Consider the following 26,049-nt stretch of genomic DNA (forward strand, 5'->3'; position numbering starts at 1 on the left):
CCCACCTCGCTACAACCTCCTTTCAGGGAGTTGTAGAGAGCGATGAGGTCTCCCCTCAGCCTCCTTTTCTCCAGGCTAAACAACCCCAGTTCCCTCAGCCGCTCCTCATCAGACTTGTTCTCCAAACTTAAAAGGTTGATGATCCTACTATGGTCTTTTCAATGAGTAACTTTAAATAGAGGTCGCAGAGACTTCTGGTATTACTTGAGACGTCCAAGCCACACACACAGCTATGTAATGCTTTGCCTCAGAGCCACACCAGTCCTTTTCATAATGATCACAACACAAAATTAAAATATGCTCTGAGTTCAGGCTGAATATTAATTGTTGAGGATGAAAGCAAAAGTATTATTTAGAGTAGGACAGCTCCACTGCAAGCCCTGCCGCATTAGACACCAGATCGACACGCAACACAAAACAGTTCCCAGAGCCATGTGGTGCAAACTGTATTTCCTTGTATAACGGCAAATTTCTTCCTGGATTTTGCCTTGGAAAACTATGACAAATCCTAAAAGCTATGACAAAGCTCCGTAAGTTCTTCTTTGCCATCAGTCAGAAGGTGCAACTGGGTGATACAGCCATTGCAATAGGACAACTTTAGGGTGCCAGTATGGTGGGCAGTGAGGAGATATTTAAGGTAGAAAAGGGAAACCAGTAAACAAATAGAGATGGAATACTAATGACTCAAACCTCGTTTGGTTCTGCAGCCTAAAGCAATCTCAAGGACGAGTGTCACGTGAAGAAGATGAAGTTCCCCTCCTAGGCCCAGTACAGATGCTGCAGAGAGCTGGAGCACAACCACTTTTTAGCATTTACTACCAGCTGCTTCCAGGACTCCCCTGCCCCTGAAGATCTTGGCCCTTGTGTTTAATTCTCCCCTAATTTGTCTAGAAACTTTGAGCTAAGTCAGCTTTGTGCATCTCCCATCCCGGAGTCGGGGTTTAAACTCTAGGCTCTGCCATGCTAAGGATCACAACACCTGACGTCCTCAGATGGTGATCAAGGTGCCACTAAAGATGCACAAAGGAAACTGGAATAGAAGCTATCTCCCATCCTGGAGTCGGGGTTTAAACTCTAGGTTCTGCCGTGCTAAGGATCACAACACCTGATGTCCTCAGATGGTGGTCAAGGTGCCACTAAAGTGAGTTTCCCAGAAGGCCAAAAAACAAGATGTCAGTATCTCTGACCCAGTACGGGCTGGCAGGGCTGACGATGATGTGCCCATATGATTTGTAGCAAGCAGATGGAGTCTGCAGTCCCTTCTCAAAAAGTGTGTGGGTATGAGAAAGACTGGGGTGAGGTAAAATGGGAAGCAAAGTTAACTCTTTGGTGCTAATATATGGCTTCAGAACTTTAATTTAGAAGTTCTGCCTTGAAAATATGACTTAATTTTCCCCATATAAACACTTGTACAGTCCTTGAAAAAGAGGAGTTTAAAAGTATCCATAGTTCCGCAAGGAGGAAAATGGATCTGTGGGCTTTAAAGGGACAGTCTGTCCAGCCGTGCACATTCAAATCATGCACTGCAGGACAGACAACTGTTCTGAGAAAGCTGGAGCTTTTGTACAGCAATCTGAGGCACAGAAATTTTAGATCACACTCAAATATTATGAAAGGGAGAAAGCAGAAACTGTTGAAGAGCAGGAAAAAGCCCCGATACTTGGAGTGGGGGTGTCCTGTAGAAACCAAGAAATGACTGAAGTCCCATAGCGACTTCAAACCAGTAAAACTCACAGTTACCTACTGAGGACGAGTAGGACAGCATAGAAAAACAGAATAATCATCAAAGATGCCATTTAACTTATAAAGCAGAAAAATTAGTGATTAGGAGATTTAGTTCAGAATGGCTACAAAAGAGAAACAACAACATTAGTGATATTTAATCTGATGAATGGGAAGGAAAAATCTGTTTGGTGCTCGTGTTTACCATCAGACATGAAAGTGTGCTCTGCGCCATTAAAAATATTAAAAACCTGATTAAAAGAAACCTTTCACATACAACACAGGACCAGCCTAAAAAGCCCAGTGATGCATGGTTTCCCCAGCCTCTCCAGCCACCTGTTTATGCTGTATGATCTCAGGATAGAGATCATCCTATTTACGCTCACACAGTACAAAGTAACTACTATTTGTACAACAGCACCCAATAATTAGGGAGCTAATGAACCAACATTTGAAATGCGTTAGGTACACTCATGAATAATCATCAACAGTTATAATAAAACAGACGCGTATAAAGGAATTTCAACTGTTATGTTTTAAAGCATAAAACAACTGTCAGCTCAAGAGCGTTATGAAACTTAGCTGTAGGTTACACTAGGGATAACCATCCATTACGGAAACCTCACTAAATGTCACTGGAGGCATCATATGAGTCTAGATGGAGTCTTGTAATCCATGCCCTAGAAAGGCACGGAGTGGGAAACACAGTAGGATGGATGGAAGATGATGGGTCTCACTTGGAGAGTAGAAGAAAAAGAGCAAAATGTCCAAAAAGTTTCTATTGGTAAGCGTTCTGCTTGATTTTTCATTAGAACGGTCAAAAGATGCCATAGCTGTATGCATATCATTTGCCACTAATTTTTAAGCGTTTCCCACTGAAAATAAGAGCTACCACAAGTGACAGAGGATGAACTGTGGTAAGCATGCACCTTGCAGATGGATTTATTTGTACTTACATCTTGTCTTGGCCTGCACCCACTCTTAATGTCAGCCGAGGAATAACCGGTGATGGAGCCGGAACAACTGGTTCCACCTTTATCTGTACATGGGAACACAATCATCAATCAAAGACTGCAAGCAGACTCCCAAAGTATATTAATTACATGAAAGCACTGATGGAGTTAACCAAGTAGAGTATATTGGATTAATGAGACAGACCTATGACAGACTGAACACCGCGCTCTCATGCTTCACGCTGTAGCATGGATGGCCAGAGTTTGTTGGGAGCTCCCAGCCATAACAAATCACAAATATGAATTCTAGACTAAAAAGTCAACTTGAAATTTCATTGCATTTGTACCTGCTCATACACTTTGTTAACAAGTCTTCCAGATATAGTATTTTTCTAGAGACACAAACCCCCCCAGTATATTTCTAAATATCGACACGAAATGCTTTGACCTTAGCAGTCAAACTTGATAGGTGCCCACAGGGTTTGCACTTTTTTCTGAGATTTAAATTCAATTATTTCCCAGGTTCATCACATAAATGTACTGTGACCCTCTTGAATAAAAATTAGACACAGAGGAAGCAAATAAACCCCAAGCACCAACACTGAATACTTTATGAAAGTGCTTATCCACACAGGTATAACAGAACCACTGCTTTTTAATGCAACCAGGCTGAGGTTTTTAATGGCTATTTTTCAAATGGCCTGGTTTCCAGCCTCCGTATCTGGTGGGCTTTAGACCACTTGAATATGTCCTTAAACTCTTTGAACCAGTATCTGCCAAAATGACCAACTCCCATTGAGCTACTGCTTCGCAAAACCTGTACAGAATCATCTCAGATTTTACAGTTGACATTGTAATGATACGCCATAGTTGCTCAACTTATATCCATATATATAAGTGTATATACATTATATAAAAAAAGAGAGGGAGACTGGTCTCATTTTGAGCATGTGCATCATTGTATTTAATAAAATAACCACTTAGCTGAATCTGGTCCAGGAACTTGAAGAGACAAAAATAGTATGCGTACTCTAAATGGAAACCCAAGCAACTCTCAGTGGGAGAAATCTGGTTTAAAAAGCTTTCATAAAGAAAGGGAGGGCAAACAATCAATTCAAAGCACAGAAAGCAGCGCAGGAGGTGGCAGGCCAGAGTGGGAGGATTCAGGACTTACATTGAGGAATGGTAATGACAAAGTCCCGTGCCACGCACCTTGCCCAAATAATCGGAGCTGCTCATTAGGAGATGTCTACTTCAGACAGAGAAGGGCTGCAGCCCGAGTCTTGTTTTGACGCAGTTAACCATGCTTTTCAATAAAGCTCTCCATGGATATGTATTAGTCTACTCCACAGGTCTCCCTCTACTTTTTTGTTTATATAGCACGATTTTTTTGTTACGTCATTCCCCTGGAGTGTTGCAGGAAGTTTTTTCCTCTGGAGCTCCTAATGCCTGGAACAATTTCACTGCCACTTTCCACAGGTAAGTCTCTTAACTGCTCTCCCAGCACCTTAACCTGTAGCATCGTCCACTGGATAGAGATATGGAATTGAAACCTGGGTACAGGAGGCTCAGGCACGTGCCTTAGATTATCTTACCTCTTTTCCTGCAGGTTTTTCCTCCTTCTGTAGTGCCTATTTCAAATACAAAACTTCCTAGGACAAGCACTGCTACTTAGCTTCCAGCACACAGCACAGGAAAGATACTCATGTCATCCACCCTTTGTATTAAGGTCTTTTGTATTATTATTTGTATACCACCAAGATGTTCTAAACAACGCTGGTGTGGGCTCATGCGGCAGAAGAAAAGCACATAAAACACTTCTTTATGCTCAGATACCAACATCGCAGTCTGCAGCGAGAGGAAAACTGGGCTCCACGACAACCCTAAATCTTATCCTTCGATACAAGAGGAGAGGAAGCATCTTTCTACAACGTGGGTTTGTGTGCAGGGTTTGCATGACTGGAGCAGAGGGAAAATTAAGGAGCATTCACAGTTACATCTGGGATACCCTGGTTCTCCTCTACATCGATGATAGGATTTCGAATCACGAGTAAGGGCAGTTTACTTTGGGGCAGCTCTGGCAAGCCCTGCCCCAATGCAAGGGTGGCTCCATTTCTCATGAAGCTGTTCCTCAACTGCTTTAGTTTACAGCTCAGCGTATTAAGGTTATCTGAAACTGGGTCAGCAGCTGCCTCGTGAGCTGCTCAGTCACTCCTACAGCACGCCCGGTAATATCCATCGTAGAAGTGGGGTGTAACTGCTTCAACTGTTTGCTTTTAATTTGGTAGTGCGTGCAAGGCAGTGGCCCAGCTCACTGTCTCCTTTTCTGGCTCCAAGGGCAGCACCCCAACACTTACTGCAGAGCACAGAGCTGCAGGCAAGCCCTACGCAAAAGCTCCTCTTCCTCAGTCCCACCACCGAACACTTCCAGCATGCAGCCTTCGGCTTCTTCTTTCTGCCATTTATGCAGAGTATTGGTTGCTGTTCTGTGTCTTCCAGCAGCTTGGGGCAAACTTACAGGGAAAACTTGATAAAAAGCTTCAATTCCCCAACAGGATGGAATGCACACTTACATAATAACTATGACGATACTGAAAAATGGAAACGTTACCGTTGAGTCACTCTTTTGTTTAAGTATAGCAATATTAGAAATAGAAATCTGATTTTTTCTACTGGCCATCACAGCTGAAACTGCAGTTAGCCCACAAACTCATCTTTCAGGTTGTGCCTATGCCTCCGAAGCGGACGCCCTGTTGAAGGTTAAACGTCCGAGCAGTAACTTGATCATTTGCTCTTACAGCACAACTGCTGGCTAAATAAGTCATTGTGTGATCTAAAAGCTAAATTAAGGAAACATGTACTTTTAGGGGTTAAAACGAAAGAGCAGCATTCTGGAGTAATACTGGGAATTGGGGCCAGCAGAAGAGCATTTACAGTGGATTACTAAGCTTCCCAAATCACCAAAGAGGTAAAGTCCAGCAATATAAGACTCCTTTGTAGCTAACTAAAAATACATTGTCAGTGGATTTGTCCAGTTTTATGTATAAGCAATACTTCTTTCACCTGAACTAATACTAGTAGTCATATAAGCCCCTTATTGCCATGTGCTGCATTTTTTTTGCTAATCTTCAAGGATTTAGCTTCTTTGCCACATACCTCAGGGCACCAACTGATAAAGCTCTAACTCTCCATTTTTCCAGGACACCAGCAGTGCGGCCTTGCAAAAAATGAAAATCGCTCAAGAGATTTAAAGGGGAAATTTATTTTTAAAATCCTGACTTGCAGCAAAGAGGTGGATTTAAAAAAAGCTTATCTATCAACAATCAGTTTAAATTTTAATTCTATCTAGGGACTCTTTCATGCATTCTAGCTTTAAAGTTTATCTTTTGACAGGGACTTTTTGCCAAGGTAATGGGCAGCTTTGTCAATTTAATTTGTCCAAGTTTTTATTACTGTTGAACTCCTTTTCCTAATATATATATGCTCAGTCTATACCAGAGCTTTACCAGTTTGTATTTGTTTGTGTATCTGTTATACTGCTCTAAAGCAAACTAGATACAGAGATTTGCAGAAGAAATGCAAAATCGAATGTATGAAAAACAAGCAACTCATTGTGTCTATTTCATATACACACATGTTTAACTTAAAAAGAAATCTCTGCAGAAATTCTCAGTGAATGACTGACAAAACATCTCAGGCATGAGGGGCAGACAGACAAAATGGGGAACCCGTGAAAGTGTTGCCGCAGTCTAAAATCAGACATTACATTAACATGGACAGCTCGACCACCACCCTGCTGATCACCGACTCATCCACAGCAGATAAATGTTAGTTCTCCAGATCACCCCGATTCTGCACTGAAAAACCATTTGTCAACTTAAAAGATATGTCACGTTTTGAGATCAGCAGTTTGTTTCAAGTCCAGCAGGTAGCACAACAGGGTACAGTGGCCAAAAAGGAAAGTGAGAAATGTCCCAAATCTGAGCTTGTACGAACGGAGTATTACACTCAAAGCAGGATGTAAAGAGCATCTTGGTAAAACCAGAACTTACACAGTGCTTCCTAATGCCAAGGATAGAGATTAGGAAATCCTGTATCCAAGGTTATCACATATGAAGACAATCTCTTTCTTTTCTTCTTTTTTCTTCTTTTTTTAATATTAACAATTTAATGCGTATTATAAGGTGAAGTGACAAAAAAAATTAGAGCAAACCCTGAATTAGGGGGGCTGTTTCTAATGGGATTTCAAATCTGATAACATGCAAATATGCTGGTTTCATTTCTTAAATATTAAATATATTCTCAAGATTAGGTGATAGTGGAAAGAAGAAATTATCTTTGGCTGATGTAAATCAGCAAGAGTTACAGGAGTGGAAGGAGCTCAACCCACTTGAAAACTAGCTCTCCTCTTCTCTCTCTCAAGCATAAGACTCAAAACGAAAGGTGACATTTGAACATTTAGACCATAATTTGAAAACAATTTTCTTACTTCAAACAAATGGGAGCAACAAGGGGGCGGTCTTGCTAAGAGAGGATTCAGCAGCTCTTCTGAACATCTGAGATAACTGGTGAACTTGTTTATTTGAAGGCAGTCTGCTCCTCATTTCTGTCCACCTGGTAATTTACAGACTTCTACAAGCTTTGAAAGAGTAGACTTCTAGAAACTAAATGTAAAGTCTATATGGAAGGTATATGGTTGCTGGCCCTACTAGTGGAAACCTACAGAACAAAATCTGTGCACTGCAACACTACATACATTCGTTGTGTGTGTGCTGTTGTTCAGTCTGAGCCCCAGCTTTTCAAAGTGAAAAGTGAGTTGAGGAAAACCAGAAGGACAATCTCACATTTCAAATTCACAAAATTGAACTTCCATTGTTTTGTCTTCCAAAGAGGTGTGACCATCCCTGAAACTCTCGGGGGACGTCTTCCTTGGAGCTGTTATTTTTAAAAAATACCAAACCTGTAATCACACATCTCCTCAAAGCTCTTAAACAACGCTCAGCAGCAAATACAGGAATCCACGTGCATTTTTCAAGCCAGTATGCCATCTCAACTCATCTAAACTGCTTACCTTTTCATGTTTGTGTTTCTCTTTTTCTTTCTCTTTCTTTTCTCTTTCTTTCCTCTCCTTTTCCTTCTCCTTCTTTTCCTTTTCTTTGTCCTTCTCCCTTTCTTTCTTTTTCTTCTTCTCTTTTTTGTCTTTCTTCTTCTCTTTTGGTTTCTCTTTGTCCTCAAACAGTTTTTCAGGAAGCATTGGAGACAAGGAAGGTAACATGCTGGGAAGCCTCATGGCAGTTGGTGTGCTGAACAAGGGCAAAGACATTTCTTTGGGAGGTAACACAAGAGGTGCTGATGGAGCCTTTATCTTATCTTCCTTACCCTTATCTTTAAGTTTCTCTTTGTCTTTCTTATCCTTGTCTTTTTTGCCTTTCTCTTTCTCTTTCTTTTTATCTTTATGTTTTTCTCTCTCCTTTTTGGTATTGCCATCTTTCAACTTTACTTTTGTGTCAGCATCCTCAAAGTCCTTTAGTTTGAATTTATAGGGATCAAGATCATCATCTTTGAGTAGTTCCTTCCACTGAAATTTTGCTTCCTTGTTTCCTTCCTTGTCTTTATCTTTCTCCTTGTTCTTCTCCTTCTCCTTGTTTTTCTCCTTGTTTTTCTCTTTATCTTTTTCCTTTTGTTTTTCTTTCTTCTTCATTTTTGTCTTCAGCTCCTTTTTCAATTTCTTTTTCACTTCTACTGATGAAGCCAACTTGGTTTTCTCCTCATAGACTTTGAGAAGAGGTTCTGGAGTTGGTGGTGAAGCAGAAGGAGAGGAGAAGTAAGTGAAATTGGTAGGTGGATTAGAAGGTGTCCCCATGTTTGCCTTTCGAATGACCTCATCAATTGAGTCATCCATTGTCCATGAAATGTCTGAACTTGAAGTCCCACCTGAGGGAGGTATTGGAGTTGCTCCTGCCTTATTTGCATTATTGGCAGAAACAGAAGGCTTAGGAGTTGTAGTCTCTGAAATAGAAAGTCTTTTAGGACTGGTAAAAATTTCCCCTTCTGATTCGGAACCAGAGGAAAACTCAAAGGGATCCGGTTCTCGTTCTGCACACGCACGAGCAATCACAGCATCGATTGAATCATCAATGGTCTTGTCCATTACTGGTACTTTCTTAGTCTGGTTTTCAATATTTGGCTTGGTGGCAGGCTCAGGTGGCACCTGTCCTTGTTTTACTTGAATGTTTTCCTTTCCTATCTTGTCACTTAATGCAGCCAGGGGGGTTCTACTTGGTGTTTCAGGCTTGACAGGTAGTTGGGGAACGTGAGCAGGAACCTTTGGACTTTTAGGACTTTTTGGGCTCTTGGCGCGACCTGGTGACTTTTTTTCTTTGGATCCAGTTTTTGGTGAACGTATGGGACTTCCAGTTACCACTGGTGAGGGTGTAGTTTTAGGTGATTTTGTCTTCTGTCCCGGAGAACTTGTTTTGGACTTTGTTTTGGGTACAAACGGCTTTGCCTCTAAAGTTTTGGGGGTTGGCACTTGCGATTTTGCAATGGGAGCCAACATTGGTGGTTCTGGTGAAGGAGGGGCTAAGTCTGTACTGTCCTGAACATGAACTGGAGAAAGCATTGGCGGTACTTTTTGAGTATTTATTGAGCTAAGAGGCTCACGTGGTTCCAAAGCTCCGTCCAAGGTGTCCCCTTTGGAAACAGACAGTTTTGGCCGTTTCACAGGTGGAAATTCCTCAGCATCAGGACTTTCTAACGGTCTCTTGCTCAAGTAATTCTCATCATTAATTGCCTCATCCTCTTCCATATCCCCTTCTTCTTCCAGTGGCACCTGCATGGCCTCTGCAGATGTACCTCCATCGGTAGGCACCTGTTCCTCTTCCTCTTCTGTAACAAAGAACATTTTAAAAAAGCATTAGGATAATTAAAATGTGTTTTACAGAAACAAACATCAGAGCAAACGTTCACATGCATCACAGCCCATAGGAGATAACTGGCCACCTAACAACTTCTTACTGGTCTACTTGGAAGGAAAGTGTGGTATCTCCTCTGTCTCACACCAGCCACCATCACAACTGGCAGGTGCCCTCATCACAGTGTAACATCAAACCCATGAGCAAAGGATATGAGGGAGAGCTTTCCAATGGTGATAGACCTTGTGGAGCAGGTCCAAAGTGTGAATTCTACCTAAAATCGTCCTGATTATTTCTTACTGCAGTTGTTGGGAACCTGCTTCATGAATAACAATAACAACAACAGCAATAATAATAATAATACCACCACCACCACCACCACCACCACCACCACCACCACCACCACCACCACCACCACCACCACCACCACGAACCTGCTTCATTCATTTTAAACGAAGGGAGAGAGGTTGAAGCATTTTTTGCTGTAACAAAGAGGACTGCAAAGCATACATCAAAGTAAAATTCACTGGAATTAGCTGTCTTGCTTATATATCACACAATTTTGACTGCAGATTAACTACTAGGAAAATGTCTTCCTAAACCTGGTTTGTTTTTCCTGAAGCAGCACAGCCTGAAGGTTAAAGCAGAGGACTAAGCCCCATTCAACCTGCCAGGTTCTGTCTCTGATACCATCTTAAGAGCTTGCTGCACACGGACGTTATCTGTTATGATTACATGGGAACACCCCAGCATCGCGTGTGTGCGTGTTGGTTTGGATCAGGAGCACGCCTTTGAAAGGCATCTCCCCATCATCCCCGCTTACTGTTGTTTTGTTTGCATCACGGAGCAATCCTGGAGTCCATATGCTGGCTTCCTGCTATAGTGAAACCAAAGTGAAAGATACGTTGCAAGAGAAATACACCTAACGTGCTCCAGTCGCAAATGGGCATTCAGGCTATGAGACCAAAAAACCAGCTTTTGAAAATAAGCTAAACCTGAAACATGCACAGTGTGGACATCAGGCACCAACTGTTTCAAGCCAGCGTGGACACCACCTGTGTGATTGCTCTGTTTTTTTGTTTAATAGCAATTAGTTTTTTTCCCCTGCATATATGACCATCTTCAGTCCTACATGTGTTGCATGATGGTGCAAAGAAAGGAGAAAATTCACTTGAGATCTCCCAGCAAATCCACAGCAGGTTTGAGAAGAAGAGAACCTCTGATCTCCCCAACCACAGCCAAGCACTTTATCCTCTTGGATACACTTGCTCACTTTCAAAATGGAATTATCCAAGCAGAAAAAAAGGATTCTTAGTCTGGAATAAGAATGTCCACACCAGCGTTAACCTGACACATTTATATTTGCCGTAATTACGTCATTACACCTATGCCAGTTAACATTCCTGCGTAGACAACCTCACTTCACTTTACCCCATGAGTCTGTTTACCCACCTGCACAAACGCATGACATTTTGTCTAGCAGGGTTTCTGCGGAAAGATGTCAAGTGCCCTAAGATTCTCACATGAAATACGTAGCAAAAAACATTTATTATGACAGCGGCTAAAACCCAACTTAATGAGCAGGTGGTTTTAAAGAAACAAATGCTGAGAAACTTACAATGTTACACTAATGCCATTTAAAGCTTTGTAAGACAGCATCTTTCTGAAATATCTCTTTTCGAGGCGTTCATTTTCAGGTTTTCTGTGCTGGTGTTTCTCTACTGTAATGTGTCAATGCTCTGATTTAGGAGAGTTGAGTCAAGAGCCCTGGGCTGCAGCACAAATCTTGCCAGCATCACAAATTAAGTAAAATGAGCTAGCAACTCTGGCTTTTGCCAGGGCCCAGAGGATTTACAGCAGCCAGCCCAGAGAGGAGACTTTGCCTGAGGATAAAGTCTTAGCCTTCCGTGAAAAACAGAAATGTTAGGGAGTTAGGTTTTGCCTGGCTGGGCACTGACATTAAATTTTTTAAACTGCAAAGTTAGAGTATAACTGAGAAATCACTGTGGACCGAGCCTGCACCTGCTATGGGGAAAAAAAATCTGCTTCCAGATCATGGAAGTCATTTCAATCTCTGTTTAAGCTGTTGCAGAAATCAGCTGCCTTTATCTGCTCAAAACTGTTTTGGGGATGAAGAATTAGCATTCATCAGATGTCATACAGCACCGGTTGCTACCGAGCAATTCCCTCCCAACCCCATTCAACCTAGTTTGCCACTGAGAGTTTGTTTTCATTTAAAATTTTAAAGAGCGATAAAATTTAAAACTAATACCATACTTTAAAATCAGGATATAGAGGTCTTCTGCCTCGGCTACATGATGAAAAGTGTAGCCAAATTCAAATATGAGGAAAGACAGGGTTTGATCATGCAGACTTTAGAGATAGCAACATAAAACATTTTAATATAAAAAACACGGGGATAAAAAGAATCAATAAAGTGGAAGAGAAACTACTGCAACGAAGAGCAAAAAAATTACATTTACTAGAAAAATCAGAACATTTATTTGCTAAAGATTTCTGCCCGGTGTCCACTTAAACAGCCACTCTGTTATACCGTGTGTCACGGAAGTGCACTGCAATATTTCATATTTTTGTAACTCCTTCCCATCCCAAGGTGCTTCTCATGTTTTACCTACTCAGGATTGCAGAAAACCAGCAGCTGCTGGATCAAAGGTGAAAAAACAATTTCAGAGGAGGTTTGGAGAACAGGGACCAGAGTTTTGTACAATAAAAAAAGAGCAATGCTTATTTTTTTTTAATAAGGCCAAGTAAAGTTTGCACCGAGCCCACGAAGTTTCTGTGATCTTGTGTGGAGATGCCAGGGAAGGGCAGAAAAGGTTAAAGTGCAGTTTGTAGAGGTGAGACTAGAAATCGGGGTGTCTTGGCTCCAGCTTTCATGCACATTCCTGCAAGCCACAAAGACAACTTAGTAAGGAAGCAGAAGCATTACCATCCCTTTTATATGGACTTGGATTCCCCAAAACATCTGGAAGAAATTGCCTGGGTCAGTCCTGAACAATCCAGGGACTAAGGAAGTTCACGAGCACTTAACTACTGACACACATTCACCACTTTTCAGACATGCTCAGATGACAATCTGGAATCCTATCGTGGTCAAATGAAACCCAAATTTCTCTTGGAACAAGGCCACGGTCTGATCCTCAGCGAGGACTGGTTTTCTGCCAGGCAGCGGCTTTCAAACCTGAGCCACCGCAGCTGTGACCGTGGCAGAAAACAATAAAGCACTTTTTTTGGGGGGGTTTAATTAGAGAAAGTGAAATCTCTGTCTTACGTTCAAGAGCTACAGGCTCTTTTCCCTCCAGAAGGATTCACACAGGAGCAGGAACCAAATATGGGAAAACATCAGCTTTTAAGCGTAATCTGCTTGATTTGGCGATGAGCATTTAAAACCACGCAGCCACTTTTTCACCTTTGTCCATCTCATTCACTACCCAGCACTTCTCGATGCGCAATCCTTTGTGCACAGGATTGCTTTTTAACTCTCTTTACTGCCATCTCTCCCTATCTCCGGCCACCTTATTAATGATCCGACTCTTGAGTTAGCATCTATAGGTCAAATGGATATCACCTCGGCCATCTGCCCTAATAACTCTCTCCTGTAATGAAAGGAGACTAGAGCTGTTTGGGAGGGTTCTCAAGATAACAGATACATTTTTTGTTGTTGTTGTTGTTAGAGAAGTCAGTGCTGGATCAATATTAATGCCCACATTACTAAAGCTATACAGAGCAATTGTTTATTATGTCAGCCGGGCCCATGGGCAGAGCCCGGGTTCAGACGATGCACAGGTTACAGGAGGGAGGGGTTCAGCCGTCGCATCGCAGCCCTGAAGGTGAACTTATCCAACGTCGAAATAAAACAAGCTGACAGCTGTTAGCACGCTGCTTCTGAGAAAACTGTTTGTTAAGACAGCATTTCTTACTGAGCATATTAGGATGTGTAACATCGCCTGTGTCTATGTAACGAGGCAAGTTCTTCACTTTCATGAAAGGATGATTCTGAAGTTAAGGGAGGAAGGAATCCACTCCTCTCTTGACATGGGTCTGCAGCGCGATCTCCAGCAGGTGACACTACGTACTGCTGTCTTCCCATCTGACAAGCGATGGTAATTTCATCTCACAGAGGCGCTGCAAAAGCTGAACTTGATAAATACGTAGCTCCCCGGGATCTCTGGACAGAAAGCATTAGAATCCCAAATGCAAGCCATTGGGATATGTCACCACTTCAAATGCTGGAAATTTTCTTAAGTTGAATAGTTCAGGCAAGAAACCAAAACTCCTGCACCTTTTTAACAAAACACTACTAAAGAAGCACAAAATTTCTTTCTTTGTACATCGTGCTCCTGTAGCACAGCAGGGACTCCAAAACCAAAGGCTTATTGAATATATACTTTCTTAATTTGGCCACAGCTCAGTTTCAGGACAGCAATACTCAACACTTCAGTAATGAACTTCCAAGTTCACGATGATCGAGGGACTATTTGTCCCTAAAACTGACACAGGGGTACAAAGGAACAGAAATTCTGCCTTTATTGCAGAAAAAGAAGTGCAATCACCCATACCACGCTATCATGCTCTCCTGGCTGCCTCATTAGAGGAGGCTGCACGCATTGCTCTTTCAACAACAGGTCAGATGAAAGTGAAGGCAGAAAAAAATAGATGAAAAATTGAAGAGAAACGCACCTATGTATAGACATTTTTCAAGCAAGAAAACCTATCTCACACACACATATATGTATAAAAATATATATATAAAATTAAAATTGTCATCATCTTGGTCATTACCAGACTTTTTACTTGGTAGCTTCAGAGATAGCAGCATAAGCACTTACAGCTAGACGATGTCCTAAGGAACACAGCAAAGATTGGGACAGACAAGATCTCTGCTCAGCTCTTGACCCTGCCAAAAACTGTCTGTTGGCTGGTATTTAATTTAAGCCAAGTTCCAGTCTCTCTTTCAGAAACTGGATTAATATTCCCCTATGTCACAGGGTGGTGGTAGGATAAAACCATCTGGCTAAGACCTGGAGATCTAAGAATAAACCAGTATTTCTTAGGTACAAGATGAAGCAGAGTCAGACATGCTGGCCTAAAGATGGACACCACTTGTTTAAGAAAGCATAACATGATGTTAGTAACAGCAGCCTCTTACCTCCAATGCAGTGGCTAACGTATTAATTGCACAAAGCTCTGGCAGGTAACAGTTCCTGTGGAAGCCAACTCTTGTTATTATAATAATGCAAGATTTTGCCATTTGGTATTTGATATTAACTTTAGTACGCCAGAAAAACAGTATCAGCTACCAGAGCAAACCCACTTGGATACAATTCTGAATGAGCAGATGTTTCCATGTAACTCATACGTGCCTATTTTCAACAATTAAATTTCTTCCATAACCCTTTTCTTTTTAAACAGAATTTGAACATTTTATTTTCTAACGGAATGCAAAATGGCCAGATAAAGATCTATCAGCAGATCACACATTTCTTTCACGCACAGTTCTGCTCATATCAGGTCTCTCTGCTCCTTTGCACTGCATGGTACCAAGTACCTAAGTATGGATTTTGAAAGCATCAGGGTTTTTAAGGAAAATCAGGACTCATGAAAGGAAATAATGTGGCAGTGCCTGCACTGAAATCTTCAACCCATCTTTCTTTCCAAGCATATGCTCCTTAGGACCGCATGGATATCGAGCTGAAGGTTTTATACACAAGCCAGCTCAGCCTCTCAAATGCAAGAAAGGAAGCGGTCGTTCCCACCCAACATACGAAACTTTTTAGTGAAAAAAAACCCCCAAAAAACTTCCTGCAGACTTCCAGAATAAGTTTCCTATTGTCTAGATAAAGCATGAGATTAAGCCAAAGATATCGTTTGGGAAATTTTAAGTCAGTCAAGAGCTTAACATCCCTATCATATCCTAATAAGTAGGGGCTTTTGACTTCTGTTAAAAGTGAATCTTTTTTTCTTCTGCCATGACAGGTTTTATCTCTTTAACTTGTAATAACAATGGCCTTTTCCCAAAACAAACAGAAAGTGTGCTTGTAGTCCATAAAGGAAATTAATGGAAGAGCGACAAAATTCAATCCTGATATCCTACAGGCCCATATCCTTATACCCTACTGCAAAATGGACACACTAAGATACCTGCAATACATTTTGAGCTTAAAATGACAGATTTTATATAGATATATGTGTGTATATATATGTGTGTTTTATATATATATTATTATATAATGTGTTGGTTTTGGCTGGGATAATTTTCTTCACAGCAGCTAGTATGGGGCTATGTTTTGGATTTGTGCTGGAAACAGGGTTGATAACACTAAAAGGGATGTTTTCGTTACTGCTGAGCAGTGCTTACACACAGTCAAGGCCTTTTCTGCCTCTCACCCCACCCCACCAGCGAGCAGGCTGGGGGGGCACAAGAAGCTGGGAGGGGACACGGCCGGGACAGCTGACCCCAACCGACCAAAGGGATGTTCCACACCATATGACGTCATGCTCAGCATATAAAGCTGGGGGAAGAAGAAGGCAGGGGGGGATGTTTGGAGTGATGACGTTTGTCTTCCCAAGTCACTGTTACATGTGATGGAGCCCTGCTGTCCTGGAGATGGCTGAACACCTGCCTGCCGATGGGAAGCAGTGAATGAATTAATTGTTTTGCTTTGCTTGCGTGCATGGCTTTTGCTTTACCTATTAAACTGTCTTTATCTCAGCCCATGAGTTTTCTCACTTTTACCCTTCCGATTCTTTCCCCCATCCCACCGTGGGGGGAGTGAGCGAGCGGCTGGGTGGGGCTTAGTTGCTGGCTGGGGTTAAACCACGACATATATATAATTTCTCTGCCATATGAACACAAGTGATCACTGACGTGACTTGTTTACCGAACAGGCGATACAGGAACAGATTTCTCTTGTACTGTATAAAGGAGATCAACCAATGTATTACCAAACCCTGACATTTTCCAGTTGACACTTTCTATGGGAAGAGAGCTGGTGTGTCCAGCTCTGGAGCCCTCAGCACAGGAAAGACGTGGACCTGTTGGAGCGGGCCCAGAAGAGGGCCACAAAAATGATCAGGGGGATGGAACACCTCTGCTATGAGGAAAGGCTGAGAGAGTTGGGGTTGTTCAGCCTGGAGAAGAGAAGGCTTCGGGGAGACCTTATTGCAGCCTGTCAGTACTTAAAGGGGGCTTATAAAAAAGATGGCAGCAAACTTTTTAGCAGGGCCTGTTGTGACAGGACAAGGGGGAATGGCTTTAAACTAAAGGGGGGGTAGATTCAGACTAGATATAAGGAAGAAATTTTTTACGCTGAGGGTGGTGAAGCACTGGCACAGGTTGCCCAGAGAGGTGGTGGATGCCCCATCCCTGGAACATTCCAGGTCAGGTTGGACGGGGCTCTGAGCAACCTGATCTAGTTGAAGATGTTCCTGCCCATTGCAGGGGGGCTGGACTAGATGACCTTTAGAGGTCCCTTCCAACCCAAACTGTTCTATGATTCTATGATCAAGGAGCTCATCTTCCACGTGTCTCAAATTTTTCCACTGATATTGCCAGCAAGTTCATTCCAGTGCCTTCTCGGTATGTTCTAAAATGCAGAAACCACAAATACATTAAAAAAAAAAAGAGCTTTCAGGTGTGGCTAGGGTTTTGCATACATAACTGAAACACTGTAAAGAGGACGTTAAAGGTGCCTGAAGTTAAGCATCCAGACTCATTAGTCACATTGGAAAATTTTGGCCCAAATGGGTGGGTGATGCCTTCAACCATCAGTATTAGCCAGGATTGAACGTGGAGGTGTTCAATGGGACTGAGAGACTGGGTGTATACATTTACCAATCACTCCAAAAGTAGTTTTTAACCTGTCCAAGAAGCTACAAGTGGTCGACAAGACACCCCTCTATCCCTAATGACAAAATACATCCATCCATCTTGAAATACAGATGACAGCAATAATCTGGTTCAGGACTCACAAATTTCCAGACCAATTCAGTTACCTCTCCACCCTGTTGAACAACTGCTTCACACTCTTGATTAGGCATTTCTTGGTAAGAAATCAACGGAGATGAACTTTGAACATCAACACGAGAATAAGAAATCCATAGTTTGCCAGAAACAAACCACAACTACTAAAGCTGTAGTTCTACATCACAGCGTTGCTTTAGAAAGAAACAGTCCCATCCTTTCTTTTGTCCTGGTTCAAGCATTTGTGCAGGAGAATGGGGAACTGATCGAGGCTAAAATAAGAAAGATTATCTGTTGGTCTGAACTCAAATCACCAATCTGGTCTGTCATGATACTACTCAAACTTTTGGGCTAGAACAAGCCAGAGGAAAGTCCTGCACCTCCTTTCTTATATCATCACCTTGCCCCTTCTCCATAGCAAAGTGACTTAACGGGCTAACTCAGATGGAAATATATCTGAGGGTGGAGGAAAAAAAAAAAGAAAAGAGAAAGTATTTTTCTGTCCAGTTGGCAAAGTAAAAAGCCCACCTCAGGGTCACACAAGCCTAAGGGTGTGGGAAAGAAGAGCAGAGAGGTGCGGAGCATCACTCTTCGGGCATCAGATCTTGGCTTAGGGTGCAACGTGCAACTTTGGCTTCCAGTGCTGCTTTAGGATACTGGATGCAATGAGAATAACACTTTTAAATACTTACTAGTGGTGGTCCTCATTATAATACTTTTTAGAATATGCCATGTTTATGAAGCCAAACTACCCAGGATTCTTATAATGACACACCCAGCTTCCTGCTGAAGACAAAAAAACAGCGTTGGCAGATTGTTATCAGCTACACTCACAATCTCTCTCTGACCTGACAAAATATCAGTCCTGCATTTGCGCTGCATATAGCAAGCAAAAACGTGTTTCTGTCTCAATACAAAGAGGGACACTATTTTTGCTTTGACTTTTTAAGAGTGGATCAACAGTTTTTGTAGATCACACATACATACACAAATAAATGCATGTGCATGGCAATGCTATGCTAATGTGTCTGGAGCTGTCATGCAGACTTTGGACGGAGAGTAAAAACAACTACAGAAGCATCTTTAGGAAGTGATCGAGCGAGAAGATGTGTGAGAACCAGCCAGCTCCCTATCAGCAGGGCAGCCTTGGTTCAGTGGCTTTGGTGTTGCTCTGAATTACCTGTGATTGAGTCTCTCCCCTGGAATCTGCAGAACAGAGTGTGACGCGAAAACCACCGCCATTTGATCAAAACATACAGCCAGGGACAGAAAACCTCCATAACAAAATTTGGATTAATCCACATGCTTTTTATTTTACTTTTTACTCCCTTTGGGTTGTACGATCCCTGACAGAATCAGGAACTCACCCCGGAGTACGCATGCAGGCATAGAGGTTTTCTCTTTAAAGGAACATTTTGACTTCTAAAAAATGAAATTATTAGGAAAGACAAGGTAATTAGGCAATGACAATTCATAGAGTACAACCAATCAATAACAGAGTACATTAGCAAGACTGACAGAGGTGTGAAGCCGATACGTTATAAATGGCTCTATACTGACCTGTAAAAATGCAGTGTTTCCCTAACATTCGGCACAATAAAAAACTAAAATGCTATATAAGCAAGCCAACCTGAAATGACACCTAGTATTATAAATGGCCTAATCTATATGTTAATACTGTTGTATCACATAACTGCAGCAAGACTAAGATAACAATATGACTTTGGGGTTTCTATGGCTACATCCTGGGCTAACGTGCCTGAAAGGGCTTGCTGCTGACACCACACAAGCTTTCTGAGTGCTTCTCTTTGGTTATTTATGATATGATTTATGATAACGACAACATCTCCTATTTTCTCCCCTCGTCAGATACAATAAATTGCCATCGTTAATCACCGTTCTTGCTTCAGCTATGATTACAATAGTATAATAGGGCCTAGCTATGGTAATACTGTGTATTAAGGTGTTTTTTCCCCCCCTTTAAAGAAATACACACAAGTAGATCTTTGTAGCCGATGTCATTACCTGTAGTATTTTAATAATCTTCCTGGATGAGAATTTCTGTTACAGCTAAGATTCGGCACTGCTCCTCTTGCAAAGATGGAAATTATGATCTAAAGACTCAAAATCCACATTGTATTATCTGTATCTAACAGATCTAAAATATAATATGAGGGGTTTATATGTATTTTTCTTGACAAAAGGAAAGCAGATGGTCAGTCTTTTCACTTTGCACCTCTGTGTCTAATCTTCCTGGCTGAGCTTCCCAAATCAGCTTTTCAAGTATCACAAATCTTACTAAAAACAAAAACACTGAACCTATATAAACATTTGGAAGGATTTTACAGTGCTTTTCCTTTTATATATTATGGTCTCGTATAAGAAAATATACTGTTCTACCTTCAATAAAATCCTGTGCTGAAAAACACCCAGACTTCTACAAATATTTTAGGAAGCAACTATTTATACCTCCTAGCAGAGGAACAAATTAGGTATTTACTACATTGTACTACCTGTACTTCTGCCATACTTTTTACCTGGCATTGCAGAATTTGTTTGAGTCCTTCACAGATTTGCAACCTACATATGAATTCAGGTTCTTGGATTCGGAAGTGAGCAAATACAGTGATTATTTAATATCTTATTTTGCAACAGAGCTAAAGAACCCCAGAAATGGTAAGGCATAATTGTCCCATAGACATCACACATTTCTTTTACCATATTACTTCAGACCTCACCCTTTCTTCCCAGAAGTTCAAAATTTAACCCCCAAAAGCTTTGCTTTCTGTGTAATGCACCCTTGACAGCAGAACTGTGGTTTAGGGTACAGGTGCTAGAATTTAAGAGTCACATTTCTTGTCCTCAGGAGTCTGAGACAGCAAGTAAGACACAGACATGATGGCACGATGGGGTATTTTAGATTGTATTAATAAGGATATTTCTATTTATATTGCTGCTATAAAGAGCTAACATGCCCCTCAGCCCAGCTCTCACTAGGGATCCGACTCGTTATTGGTTTTGTGGCAAAGGTAGAAGAGATGGGAGGGGAGACGGTGGCAATACTGATCAGCGCAGGGAAGATGTTTGTCGTATAAGTGGTAGCATGGGAGAAATGGGAATATGAAGACAGTGTCTCCTATTGAATGATTAGCTCATCTCAAAGTTCAGAGGATAAAGTTCAGAGGATGAACACGGACACTGCTGTGCTAGGTGTGGCACAAAATCCAGGTGGAGAGAGAACAGCTCTGCCAGACAAGGTCTGCAATCAGCTACAATTACCTGCGTCTGCCTGTGACTTGCTTTACTCCCTCAAAAGTAAACCTGGGCTATTTTGGGTATTAATCCGTTATATACTTGCTCACGTGATGGAGCTTCTGCAAAAATGCATTTCCAGAAGGAAGCTTTGGCTCAACGCAACTTAAAGACCATCATCACTCTTGCTATGCAGGACAAAGATGCAACTTCGCCATCGTAAAAAGGCTGTGAGTGTTCATATCACCTTCAAATAACTTCTTAGTTCAACAACTCATTTGGCCATTAATTGCCTTTCCGCCTCTCCTCCTATTGCGCATTACTTGCACTTGCAAGCGCACGTTCGAAACCAAATGATAAGCTGCTCAGGGCAAGAACCGTATCTGTATTTTTCAAAGTGCTTTGGTTACTTCTGGGTACTATTAAAAAAAAAAAAGCAACGGAGCATGTATTTAGAGACTCTTCCATCCATTTGATTGTCTTCATTGGATAAGAAAGGAAAATGAAGCATTTTCCTAGCAATAAAAAAAATATTATATAAAAATGAGAAAAGACTGAGGGAGGGAGAAGTTTATTTTCAATATATGAATTGAGATGTATAAAAATGTCAACCAGATCCTGTGCTCTAGAATAAAATGGGAAAAGTATGTCTACACTGTTACACAAACCCCTGATCTGCGGTATCTATCCATAGTGGCACAGATGAACATAAATCACTGAAATTTAACAATAATAATAATAATAAAATATAAAAAAGCCCTGCCATTGCGGTATCTACATAGTGGCACAGATGAACATAAATCACTGAAATTTAACAATAATAATAATAATAAAATATAAAAAAGCCCTGCCATTGACTGGAAACTCCCACTAATGCAAACAGAGTTACTACATCTTCAAAGTAAAAAAGGCACGTGTTCACCCTCTCTCTTACTATATGTATGCATAGTATACCCTGAAGTGTTTACCAAACATTCCAGCTGTTGGGAATGGGTATATCAGCTCATTTCTTTAAGGATACCAGCAGCAATTAGGAATGCTTTTGCCACCCAGAGCAATGCATTTATTTAAATAGTCGCTAACTCAGAAACACAAATGCAGTTGCAGCTTACGACTCTGAACAGCATCCAAAGTCTTCACGAATATGTGCTGACAACGCACACCCCGGGACTTCAGTACTCTGAATTGGTAGTCGTGTGTCTTGGTACATACATGAAAACCCACATTTGCTGGGAAGAATTCTGAGATACAATACGAATCCCGTAACAAATATAATCTTCTTGATCTAGCAGAGAAGGAAATCACTGATGATAAGGCTTTAATAAAGCTTGACAAGCCTCAAAATTAAATTTGCTGGGAAGGGTTCACCCCCGAAACAGATACTTTCAAGCTGTCTTCACGAAAGAAGCCAAGGAAAGATTTAAAGAGAGAAAATGTTTACTTTAAGAGTTTTTTTTCTTACAGCTACAAATCCAATTAGTGACTCTCTTTGTCTTTCAGCCTCTCTGCTTTTAGTCTGTATTGGAGCAGATGTGTGTCCCCGGCTCTCCTTGTAACCCTGCCCTGCAAAAGGTGCCCATAGGCAGAGAGAAACCTAACCAGGGCTGCGTGATCACCTATACATCTAGACAGCAGCGCTTCTCAGGCGGCACTCAACAGCCATTTGAAACCGGATCGGACAGCCCTATGCTAAGGCGGGTTCAAAATGCTGCTGTCAGCACCGCTGGAAAAAAAGTGCTACGAGAGCATGGGGTGACCGTGCTGAGTAATAATTCTGTGGGCGGCTTCCCACTCCAGCACGGAGCTCAATTCAGGAGGCCGTAGGAAAATTTAAACCACATCCAATTTAAAACCTCTGCTTTTTTTTCCAGCGACCTTATAATTTTTCAGGGAGAGCTGCTAAAATCTATTGCTTCTTTCCATAGGGCCTCATGGATCACAGCAACATCTTCAAATAAATCTCACTTCCAAGGGAGCTCAGAGGCTAAAAACAGAGCAAAGGAGTCTGTTGGATGCTCTTACCATACAAGAGCTTTTTGGGGGACAATTGGAAAGACCTCGTGGTCTTTTGCAAAGCCACAGCCATGAAAACAATCTTATGCTTCTGCAGCTGTTGCAAGCCTTTGTAGGACAATTAAGCTAAGCAAAAAGCAGTGTAAAAAAACAGAGAAAAAGAACAGAAGAGAGATTCAGAGATATCAGAGTTCTGCATGTACACTAGGAGAGCTGGGGTGACAATCGCACAAAGGTGAAACGATTTGTGATACGCTCCTCTTGGTATTACTTGCGATGGATGCAAAATACGAGAGGATGTTTTTGTGGAAAATTTGGTGAGTTTCAAAATATTGTCTCTGTTTAGAAACACTCCAACCCATTTTTTTAGAGAGATTCAGAGATATGAGAGTTCTGCATGTACACTAGGAGAGCTGGGGTGACAATCGCACAAAGGTGAAACGATTTGTGATACGCTCCTCTTGGTATTACTTGCGATGGATGCAAAATACGAGAGGATGTTTTTGTGGAAAATTTGGTGAGTTTCAAAATATTGTCTCTGTTTAGAAACACTCCAACCCATTTTTTTAAATGAAAAATTACAGCTCTGACAATGACCTCAAAGCCAACGTCGCGTGATGCTGCACTTTACACTCAACTCCCTCTTAAGTATGCAGCAGCCTTCATTCTGATGCAAGGTCTGCCCCAGTGCTCCCAATGACCTTGGTAAAATTCTTAAAACAAAACAAAAACAAAACCAAAAAACACACAAAAAACCCTTCAGGACCTCAGGCTCTAAAGCTATTTTAGAATTAGCTTTGAATAATTGTCCCACAATAGGAGTTTTCTTGATTAATTGCTTAAGATAAGGCCTCCTTTTCCTTGCTGGCCTCCAGTGACTCCCTCTACTTCCCATAATCACTTTTGTCTCAGTCTCCTGTTCACTGGGAACTGCTAAGAGAAAAATCAGAGATACACCAACTCCATTACCTGAGGATTAGCCACGAGATAACCCTATGTATTCCATTACTGACCATTATTTGAGTAATTATTCAATCAAGTTTAGACCATGTGAAAGATGCACTAATTGTTTTGCAAAGCTGGCCCAAGCTGTATATCTAAGGGATGCCACTTGTGTCCTTTAACAAAACAAAAATGATGTGCTGATTACAAAGGAAAATGAGAAGTGGTTTTATATCGAACACTGCTTTTTTAAAAAAAAAAACTAATTAGGCTTAACTAGAAGTTAAGGATCTATTTTGATCAAGTTTCTGCACAAGCTGGATTGTATACATACTTGATTACAGAAATTTTGCAGGATATTGCTCTTCCATCTGGATTATTTAAAAAATGGTACTTGGCCATTAGTTTTCTAGCAGTTTATGAGATAAGCATCCTGAATATAGGGAAAGAAGGGATAGTGGAGAAACAAACAAAGAGCCAGTAACCAGCAGGCTTAATTTAAACAAGAAACTTGTGCACACACATCAGTACTAGACTCAGAAGGCTTGATACCCTGATTTAAACTGAATTAATGTCTTTTAGCTAAGTCATATTTTTCTTGGACACACGGGAGAAATGAAAAAACCCTATGAAAACAAATTTAGCAAAGGAATTGGCTTCAGTAGGCAGTTTTACATAACATTAACTTTTCACTCAGACATTAAAAAAAAATCTTTCATTTTAGAGTTGTCGGATTCCCATGTAATTTTCCTGTTTCATGGACCAGAGACTGGTACACTACCAGGTGACTCCCTGCCGACAGGGAACTGAAATTCCCAGGGACACCAGCCGATGCTCTACAAAGACCCCCAAAGAAGCCACAAACTAAAGACAACTTCTTCATCTTGAGATACAAAACTTCCTTTAGCTATCAAACGCAGAAAAAGCATTTACAGCCGATGCAAAATTAATCTGTAATGATTTATTTGATCATCTCCTTCGTCTTCTTGCCACACTTTCTAAACCCGTGTTCTTAAAACCGCCACCGTCAAACAAAATCTACAGCCTTTATTTTTAAAAGCCCATCAGCCTTCCAGCTCCAGCAGATCTCATGTAATACCTCGTATAAGCTATTTTCTAGACGTAGTTTCCTCGTAATTATAAGTGCCATTCTGGTAGATAGATATAACCAGCCCTTGTTAGCACCTGGAAGGGTAGTTTGGCAATTTTTAACCTAGGTTGCTTGACTGTCTTCCAGCTCTTGGCTAATACAGATAAAGCTTCCACATGGCTTCCATAAACTCAGACCCTTACCACCTCTGTCTTCATGAGTTCTGGGGGGTGGAGGGGAGATTTATCTACGGGAGTGAGCACGAACTGTTGGTATTCTCGGGATTCAGGCAGAATGAAGCGTGCTCAGCCGTGGGGAGGGAGCTCCTTCCAAGCTAGGATTAAAGCCAGTGGTAGGGAAATTTGGGTTTTAATGGATAAATTGTTGCATATGCTCAGCCAAACACCTTTGCTGATGAAGGGGACTTGAAATTCGGTGGGGAGGGGATTATCCTCCTGCGGTGGCACGTAATTTTTAAGAACACCCCCCTATTAATCTAGTTACGTGCCAAATAGTAAGCAGCAGTTTGACCCAAATCCTATTAGCAACAACAATCTGTCACTACCTCCTCTCCCCAAAATGAAATACACTCTGGGATGCGTTACAAGAGAAATAAATTGAAATGCGGGAGGTTCTCTGCATTAATTCTCCCCCCTCCCAATTCACATTGTAAATTCACGGGGCAGGGACCTGAATTATGTTTGTAAAGCACTGCCTTCACCCACACCGCTGCATGAATAAATCATGAACATAAACAACACTAAAGATTTTCTTTCCCATTTCTTTCTTCTTTTTGTTCTGATTCTCTGTTTTCTCTCATCCTTGCATTTTCCTCCTTTTGTTTGGTCTTCATTGCCTGCTCCTTCCAAAACCCAGAAAATATTACCGTTTTTCTGCCTTTTTCTTGTCCCTCATTCTAAGCTTTCTCTTTTGCTAACATTTAGCAGAAACATAAAAACCAGAAGAGGGAAGAACACATTTGCTTTTCATGTCACTCAGGATTTTTTCATGAAGGAGACCGGTGGCCAAAGGCAAGACTGAAGCAAAGGGTAAAGGACAAAACATCCAGGAAGCCAATGAAACACTGGACTGTAAGAAGTACTGAGAAGAGGGAGAGGAGATAAAGAGGAGTTACACTAAATAAGTATTTCAGGGGCAAAATGAGGAAGATGGGACAAA

General features: G+C 41.4%; 1 protein-coding gene across 1 annotated transcript in view; it reads right to left on the minus strand.

Moving 5' to 3' along the window:
- TAF3 (TATA-box binding protein associated factor 3) overlaps positions 1-26,049 on the minus strand; it is a 112,036-nt gene that overhangs the window by 23,420 nt on the left and 62,567 nt on the right. The window contains exons 2-3 of the mRNA XM_009290408.1: positions 7,747-9,563; positions 2,679-2,761 (exon numbers count right to left, since the gene is read on the minus strand). Of these exons, the coding sequence (XP_009288683.1) occupies positions 2,679-2,761; positions 7,747-9,563 (1,900 nt within the window). The remainder of the gene's footprint in view (positions 1-2,678; positions 2,762-7,746; positions 9,564-26,049) is intronic.

The sequence above is a fragment of the Aptenodytes forsteri genome, unplaced genomic scaffold, assembly GCF_000699145.1.
Source record: "Aptenodytes forsteri isolate BGI_AS27 unplaced genomic scaffold, ASM69914v1 Scaffold173, whole genome shotgun sequence".
NCBI lineage: Eukaryota > Metazoa > Chordata > Aves > Sphenisciformes > Spheniscidae > Aptenodytes > Aptenodytes forsteri.